Source organism: Heteronotia binoei, chromosome 21 (assembly GCF_032191835.1).
Source record: "Heteronotia binoei isolate CCM8104 ecotype False Entrance Well chromosome 21, APGP_CSIRO_Hbin_v1, whole genome shotgun sequence".
NCBI lineage: Eukaryota > Metazoa > Chordata > Lepidosauria > Squamata > Gekkonidae > Heteronotia > Heteronotia binoei.
The window spans coordinates 145,531,079-145,540,193 of record NC_083243.1 but is presented as its reverse complement, the minus strand read 5'-3'; the positions used below and the strand labels follow the sequence as shown (position 1 = coordinate 145,540,193).

Here is a 9,115-nt window from a genome sequence, read left to right as displayed (position 1 = left end):
TCTGTCTGTTTCATATCAAGATGGAGAAACTGTCAGGTCCAGTATCTGGAACAGGGATTTGCTTAAAATAACCTGAGCACGTACAGTAGGAAAAACTCTGAAATAAGCTGAGTAGTTCCGGTGAAGTGCTTTGGCACATCAGTTGATATAAAATTAGGACATTCTAAAAAATTCATGTTAGTCATTCTTTCTCTAGCTTAATCAACATTACTAAATTATTCATATATGGTACTCCACATGGTTTCATGTGGAATATTTGTTTCAAATACAGATGGGTCAATATCTCTATTTCCAGCTCCTATTTGGAAATCAGATTATTTTTCAGGGCATATAAAACCTGGGAAGAAGGCCTAATCTCTGCTATACAACCTGCAGCTTTCCTGAGGCACTGAATATTTCTCTGCATGCACAGTACATTCAGGATAACATGCAACCACAGAAAGTATACGTTTTCCAGAATAATATAAAAACCTTTGAATGAAATATTATGAAAGTATGTGGATCAGAATGCTACAGACGTATTTAGCCTAATTAGCTTGACGACAGTAAAAAACATGTCAGGTGTCTGCTTCTAACCATACTGTTAAGAAATAAATATATCATAGACATTACCTTCTAAAAGAAACATTTTGAATAAACGTTGACCTTTTATTTAGCAGTACAATCCATCCATTTTTTAAAAAAAAGTTACTATGAAAGTTATTCAAGTTATTTTTATTTAAATCAATTCACAAAAAAATTAGCAGCAAGAACACCTCAGCAATGTTCACAGTACTTAAAATTTAAAAAATATGTTCTCTAAGAAATCTACAGTGACATAAACATATCTGGAACAAGTATCATTGACCTTGGTACATGAGTTATAATGCTTACAGTAAGTTTAAAAGCCAATTCTTACAAGTGCAAAATGCACAGTATTATAAAAAATAACCCACAGCCATTACATATTTTGGCTTTTTATTCCCCCCTCACAAATCTTTATGACAATATTAAACAATCTTAGGTAAAACACAGAAAGTGGACTCAGAGAAGTGAGCTATTCACATCAATGATGCCTGCTACTCTACAATAAATTTTATAAAAGATATTTTTAGTTCTGTGCTAGAAAGAAATACTCAGTGGATGCCCTCATACAGGTTAGGAATTCACACTGCATTAGAATGTTTATCAGCACTACCATGAAGCTAGAGCTCTTTTGATAGTTATGGGTTTCAGAACAACAAAAAAGGCTTAACAGTTCAAGACACAATTGATCCTTTTTGATACAGTTGCCACATTTTGGCACTACCAATAGATGCTTTGTAAGAATGGCATTTGGAGCAGATGGATCATCTTTAGGATTTCTTTTTGGTTTTGAGAAGGCCACTACTGGTAGCTGATTTTGGCGTAGTTCTGTTTAACAATCCTTGACTTGCAGAAAAAGAAGCCTTTTCTACTTCCATTTTCTTCTCTTGAAATTCCTGGCTCCGTTTTGAATTCACCCCAGGAGACACTGAACCAGTTCCACAAATCTGTGACTTGAAATATATATATACATATTAACAAAGGGGAAGACTACTATAATGGTAAACACTATGGTACTCACTAGGACCACAGCAATGTAGGTTTGAGAAAGGAATTTCTTAGTAGAAACTTTAGCATCAAGAACAGCTTCTTGAAATAGATGTTCTCCTCTCATCACTAGTGAACAGCACTCATGTTGAATGTGCAAGCACATTCACTTGTCTAACAGTTAACCTCTGTGAAGTCAAGTCTCCTTAGTATAAATCTAATCCTATAAGCCCTTCAAAGTACTTCAGTTAAGTTTAGTTGTACGAGTTGGTTCAGAAATTGGCAGTCCATTGTCTGCAAGTGTCTTCTCAGCATGCAGGGTACCACTGGGTTCACAGCTAGACTTATCACACCTGTAGATGCTCTATGTGTGAACCAGAGTATTCACAGATGCTTTATATGGAAATAGCTCAACTCCCAAGATGGCAGCAGTACTATCTCAATATATTGTGCACAATTGAAACTAGGCAGGGCCAAAATACTGCACTTCAAGTTACCAGTTGCACATTGCAGTTATTAGTTGAACAAAAGTTTGTGAATCACCTGGGGGACTCTCTAACACAGCCCAGATAAAGCAGATAGGTCCCACTGAGGTCAATGGGACTACTTATGAATACAGCTGCATAACTGTGTCTTTATGGTAAAAGGCCCATCCGCCCTAAAATAGTCAACAAACATAATTTCAAAGAATTTTTTGTGTACAAGTTAAATTTATCATCAATGTCATTATTTTCACACAATGACATAATTTTGCACTAAACTGCACTATTTTGGGAACTGGGGCATTCCCAGATGACTCCAAATCATATACATACATACATGATTTCAGCCTGAATGTGAGTCCAGTAGCAACCTCAGAAGCTCCTAGAGTGGTCTTGTGGGGGCACTGCTCAACTGACATTTAATTAAGAAGTGTAGATTAGACACCCACTTGGTAACACACTTCATGTGGGGCTGCCTTTGTAAAGCACCTGAAAACATCCGTTGATTCAGAATGCAGTGACCAGTCTTAACCAAACCCTATTGTGAAAATTATGTAACCACAGTTTTGTATCCACTGGCTTCTAATTTGTTTCCAGGCCAAAGTTAAAGATGATGACCTTTTAAAGTGTTAAATGGATTAGGACTAGGAGATATATAGATGAGAGAAAAAAGTCCTTCATATCTAATTCCCAACTGTGCCCCCTGTGTGTGGATACTTATTTCCACAGAAAGGGAACACATGGAGGGAAAATAGATTATCCTGCACACGTGGGCCATTCCCCAAGCGTGTAGAAAAATCTAAAAACTTTATAAAATATAAGGGAAGGTTAAAAACAGGCAAAAAGTGAAATAGTGTTCATTGTGCCTGTGCAGGGAACGCTTGAACAATTTGCCCACACCACTGTCCACCTGGTCTCCCAAACCCCAGCCATTTCAACCAAAGCAGATGCTGAGATAGGCTCCACCTAACTTCCTCCATCACACCACAGAAACTGCTGCTTGGCAGAGGTCAATGCAGCCTGGCTCCCACATCCAGAGGAGATGCCAGCCTCTGCATCAGCAGCTGCCTGGCAGCCAGTGTGGACACAGATGGCCTAAGGAGGGGTGGAATTCTAGCAGGAGCTCCTTTGCATATTAGGCCACACACCCCTGATGCAGCCAATCCCCCAAGAGCTTACAAAAAAGAGCCTTTTAAGCTCTTGGAGGACTGGCTACATCAGGGTGTGTGGCCTAATACGCAAAGAAGCTCCTGCTAGAATTCCACTCCTGGGCCTAAACATGAAGAGATACTGACAGAAAGAGTTGAGAAAGTTGGGGTGGGGGGGAGGAGAAGAATGGAGACAAGATGAGAAAAGAGCAAGGGTTGGTAAGTGAATGCTAAGGGCAGGAAGGTAGTAGAGTTCAAAGGGTGGGGGTAGACAAGGAGAAAGTTGCAAAGTTGGGGGTTAGTGCAGTGCCACAGTTGGGGGGATCATTGGGGAGAGCAGCAAGGGTTGGGTTAAGCAAATGCCAAAGGTAGGGGTAGATAGGAAGATCAGCAAGAGTGGTGGGTGAGTACAGTGCCAAGGGTGGGGGGGGGCTGCAAAGTTGGGGTGAGTGGTAGAAAGGACTGGGCAAACAGAGAAAAGGTGAGCAAAAGAGATGGAAAAAACAGGTTTCTTACCTGTAATTGATGATCTTCGAGTGGTCATCTGTGCAGTCACACACATGGGTTATCCGCCAGGATTGAACCCGACCTTGGAGAATTCAAAGCAATCTTGGAGCATTAATTTTGGCGCATGCTTCCTCTTGTCCTGGGGAGGAGGCATCCATTGTGCATGCCTAGATGAGAGGGAGGCGCTTCACCCGCCTAGTTTCTTCCCACTGCCGCATAGGTGGAAAATTTTTATTCAGGAACAAGAAACCAGCAGCGGGGAAGGATGGGCGGGCGTGTGTGACTGCACAGATGACCACTCGAAGATCATCAGTTACAGGTAAGAAACCTGTTCATCTTCTTCGTGGTCTCTGTGCAGTCCCACACATGGGTGACTGGCAAGCTATTCTGTCCGGAGGCGGGTGCTGGATCTGTAACCAAGGGACAAGGTTAGTTATGCATATAAGAAGCAATATCGTACTTACAGTGTAGGCGACTGGGGGCATCAGTCTAAGATGGATTGTAGTACAGCCTGTCCGAAGGACGTGTCACGCCAGGCACGGACGTCTAAGTGTGAGGCAAATGTAGATGGAGACGACCAGACCGCAGCAGCACAGATGTCTTCCATCGAAACACCCCTACAGAAGGCTATTGAGGCTGCAACAGCTCTAGTAGAGTGAGCTCGTAAATGTTCAGGTATAGGCTGTTTTGCCAGTCTATAGCATAATGTAATAGCAGCCACAATCCATTTAGAAAATCTCTGCATTGAGATTTTAGTGCCTTGGTTGTGGGTTGCGTATGTTATAAAGAGTCTAGTGTCCTTCCGAAACTGGCGTGCCCTTTCGATGTAAAAGGCAAGGGCCCTACGTATATCCAGGTTATGTAAAGTTCATTGACCTGCATCGGTAGGGCGTTGGAAAAAGGCAGGTAAAGTCGAAGGCTTCCCCAGATGAAACGCTGAAACCACCTTTGGTAGAAAGGAGGGGTCAGGGCATAGAATGACTCTGTCATGATGGAAAATGGTGTATGGCGGGTCTGCTCTAAAAGCGCAGATGTCGCTAGCTCTCCTGCCAGAAGTAAGTGCTACTAGTAAAGCTGTCTTCCAGGACAAGAGATGTAAAGGAATGGATGCCATGGGCTCGAAGGGTGGCTTCATTAGCTGGCTCAGTACAAGTGACAAGCTCCAGGTGGGATGAATCTGGCAGATTGGAGGATGAAGGTGGAGGATTCCTTTCAGAAAGGCTTTAGTAGCGTAGTGGGAGAAAACAGTGCAGCCTTCAATATGTGGATGAAATGCAGAGATGGCCACTAAGTGGACTTTTAGAGAAGAGTACGAAAGTCCTGAGTTAGAGAGAGATAAGGTGTAGGTTAAGATTTGAGTGATAGTGGAGAGTTCAGGTTTGAAGTTATGTAGAACAGCATACGCCGAAAAACGTTTCCATTTCAAGGAATAAGATTTTCTGGTAGCAGATTTTTTGGCATTGAGTAAGACATGCCGAACGTCTGGAGGAAAATTCAGAAATCGATTTTCCAGGCAGTCAGACGTAGAAGTGCCGGATTGTGGTGTAAAACCTTGCCTTCTTGCTGTGAAATCAAGTCCTGAACTTGGGGAAGTCGGAAGAATGTGTTGTCTGAGAGGAGAAGAGTAGTGAACCAAGGTTGACGGAGCCACCATGGTGTAATCAGGATGCAATTGGTCTGATCTGACTTTATCTTTTGTAATACCCTCGTGATGAGAGGGATTGGTGGGAATAGGTAGCGTAGTGTCCCTGACCATTGCTAGAGGAAGGTGTCCCCCGCCGACAGTGAGGATGGAGTGCCCCGAGTGTAAAAACGCGGGCACTGTGCGTTGTCTGGAGATGCAAATACATCTACTGTCAGAGTTCCGAAGGTCTGGAACACTGTGTGCAGGTAACAACGGTTGAGGGCCCATTCTTGGTCGTTGACTAGATGGCAACTCAGCGTGTCTGTTTGGACGTTTTGGACTCCTGGTAGATGCACCACTGTCAGGAAAATGCCGTGGGCAATAGTCCAGTGCCATAAGGATAGGGCTCGTTTGCATAGTCAAACAGAGGCTGTGCCTCCCTGCTAACTGATGTAGAAGTCGGTGGCTATATTGTCGGAGGTGACCTGAATGTGGTGGTTGTGAAGAGACGGAAGAAAGGATCTCAGGGCTCTGTGGACCACCAGACGCTCTAGACAACTGATGTTAAGGGAACTCTCGTAATCCGTCCATTGTACCTGAACTGTCAGTGCTCCCAAGTGGGCTCCCCATCCCCACTTGGAGGCATTGGTCATGACAATCACAGAGGGTGGTGTTCATACGAATGGCATTCCTGCCAGCGGATGACGATCCACCGTCCACCACCTTAGAGATGGGATAATGTGAGATGGAACCGTAAGTAAGGTCAGTTGGTGTTGCTGGTGTGGATGGAATGTCCGAACAAACCACAGTTAAAGAGGGTGCATGTGAAGTCTTGCAAAACAGAGGACGGCAGTGGTGGCTGCCATAAGGCCTAACATCCTTTGAAAGATGAGGGCTGTTTGGGAACGATGTGTTATGATCGTATTGGCTAAGGATTGGATATGCTGCACTCTGTCTGCTGGAAGATAGGCCTTGTGAGATATCGTTGACAGGCGCGCTCCTATAAATTGTATGTTCTGAGTGGGATTCAGGTTGGATTTTGCATGGTTGACCTGAAGACCTAGTGCAGACAGGAGGGACAGGGTAGATGAAATGTCCTTCTGAAGTTGTTCCTTTGTTTGGGATACGACCAGCCAATCATCTCTATAAGGGTAAATGGAGACCTGTTGTTGTCGAAGTACTGCTGCCACCACAGCCATACATTTCGTGAAGACTCTCGGTGCTGTAGAGAGACCGAAAGGGAGAGAACGGAACTGATAGTGCTGATCTCCGACAGCAAACCAGAGGAATCTTATGTGATGGTGACTGATGGTGAGATGGAAGTAGGCATCCTGTAGGTCTATCGACGCCATCCAGGCCTGCTCTGGAATCAGTGGTAGGATAGATTGTAGAGTAACCATGCGGAATTTCTTGTAGTGGATATGAAGGCTGATTTTTCGAAGATCCAGTATAGGGCGCAGCCCCCTGTCTCTCTTCGGGACCAGAAAATAATGGGAGTAGAATCCCATGTGATGGAACTGAGGTGGAACTGGTTCTATAGCTCCCTTGCCCAGCAAGGTGGCGATTTCTGATTGCAGAGGAGGAGAGGGGGGTGTAGGTATGAACCTGTGGAATTTTGGAGTCGAATAAAACTCTATGATGTAACCCTGTGGATGATCGCCAGGACCCATGAATCTGATGTTATGGATTCCCACATGGGGTAGAATGGTTGTAGTCTGGTGGTGGCATCTGGATGGTATTGTGGCTGGTCGAGAGGTGGAGGGAAGAAGTCAAAGAGACTGCTTTGGGGCCGGTGCTGACTTTTTTGAGGTTTGTGGATGTGCTCTCTGCTGAAAAGGCTGTTTTGTCGGCGGAGCCTTACGTTTCCAGAATTCGGCTTGTCAGGGGGATCGAGAACGTTTGTAATATGAAGATTTCCAGGTTCTCTGCCAATTAGGCTGGGATTGTGGTTGAGTAACTCCCAATCTTTTGGCCCGTTTCCTACTGTCGTCAACAGTGGTCAAAATGTCATCCGTGGTGGCATTAAAGAGGCCCTGCCCATCAAAAGTTAAGTCCTCTATTTTGAATTTGATGTCAGGCTGCAGTAACGAGGACCTAAGCCATGCATGCCGGCGTAGGGCAATCGAAGAGGCCATAGTCCTAGATGAACATGACGCACTGTGTTAATTTGCTGCTTGCTGACCCTAGTAAGTTCCTGAAGGAGGTGCGAAGCCTGCTTCTGTGTTGCATCCGGTAAGGAAGGAACCAAGGTGTTAAGTTGGGAGGTGAGGTTAAAAGCATATGCCGAAAAATAGGCCATATAATTGTTGATTTTTGTTGTTGAAGTGGTAAGAGAATAGATCTTTCTTCCTAGAGTATCCAATTTCTTGCCTTCCTTTTCAGGTGGGACTGGGTGTCTTGTTTGTTCTGATTTTGAGGACGAATGCACTATCATGGAATTTGGAGCCGGATGATTGAAAAGAAATTTAGATTCAGGAGCATGAATTTTGTAAAGAGATTCAACTCGTTTCGATGTGGGTGGCACTGAAGCGGGTTTATCCCAAGCCTCTTTCAAGGTTTCCAGGTGAACTGGGAGCATGGGAAGAAAAGAGCCTGCTGGCAGGTCTGCGTGCACTAAATCATGGACTACATCCGAAACTCTAGGTGTGTCTGTAGTCAGCTTGACGTTAACGGGATTAGCCATATTAAATAACAGGTCCAGATAGGATTTGGAACCCTCTGAGGGTGAAAGGTCAGCAGGTTTGATAATGTCAGATGCCGGTGAAGGAGGAGCTGAGGCTGTGGAGTGGGATGAGTCGGACTGCTCAGCTCCGGACTCTTCCTGGGTTTCGATGGGTGTCTCAAGAGGCTTAGTTATTGTAGCAGTTTGTTTGGTCAGCAGCGGAGGCTTTTCTGATTGTTTAGGAGAGACTGAACACACCAAGGTAGATCTGGTTGGAGACAGTGGCTTCGACACCATAGTGTAGTGTTTAGGTTGACGATAGGGACTTTCACGGTACCAAGGACAGTCCTCACAGTATGCCTGCTCTCAATGTGAAGGAGTTTCACGGTACCGAGGGTAGTCATCCCAATATGTCTGATCCCGATGTGAAGGATGGTAAAGTACCTCATGGTATCGAGAGTCTTCACGGTACCAAGAGTATTCACGGTATCGATACCGATGGGAATCTGAAGATGGTGATCTGTAATATCTTCGGTACCTGCAAGGAGATGGTGACCTGGACCTTGATGGGCTATAATAATAATAGCGTTCCCTATGATGGCTTCGAGTTTTCTCGGCTCGAACTTGAGTGGATGGCTCTCTCGGTGTCGAGGGTTCTCTCAGGAGTGGAGATGCGGGTGTCACTATCTGTTGTTTGGTAGGCATCGAGACCTCCCGGAATGAGTGTGCGCCGAGAATGTTTGCGCGCTGACTTCTGGTGGAATCTGGAGATTCGGTATCAAGGATCTTGTCTGGTAAAGATCCGTGAACTGAAGGGGACCGAGAATGGATGTGTACGACCTCGAGAGGTACAGTATCGATGGACGCCGAGGCTTCCAATGGAGTCGGTGCTATCTGTACCGAGGTCACGGTGTCAATATTCGGGTGCGATGCAGAAGTCATTGTTGGAGACTTCGAATCTGAGGGTCTATGGGTTGTCTTAGACTTAGTTTTGGGTGATGTCCAAGTCGAAGGGTCTTTAGAAGTCAATACTGTACGATGTCTCTTCCTAGAATCGTCAGACTTCTTTGAATGTTTCCCGGACTTAAGCTTGCTGAGAACCGAGGCCACGGAAGCTGCCGGTCGAGCCACTCCCTTTTGA

General features: G+C 44.8%; 1 protein-coding gene across 1 annotated transcript in view; it reads right to left on the bottom strand.

Moving 5' to 3' along the window:
* Window positions 1–699: 699 nt before the first annotated feature.
* The window catches only part of STK33 (serine/threonine kinase 33), a 79,612-nt gene continuing 71,196 nt past the window's right edge, over window positions 700–9,115 (bottom strand). The window contains exon 13 of the mRNA XM_060262742.1: window positions 700–1,517. Coding sequence (XP_060118725.1) covers window positions 1,335–1,517 — 183 coding nt within the window. The 3' untranslated portion in view covers window positions 700–1,334. The remainder of the gene's footprint in view (window positions 1,518–9,115) is intronic.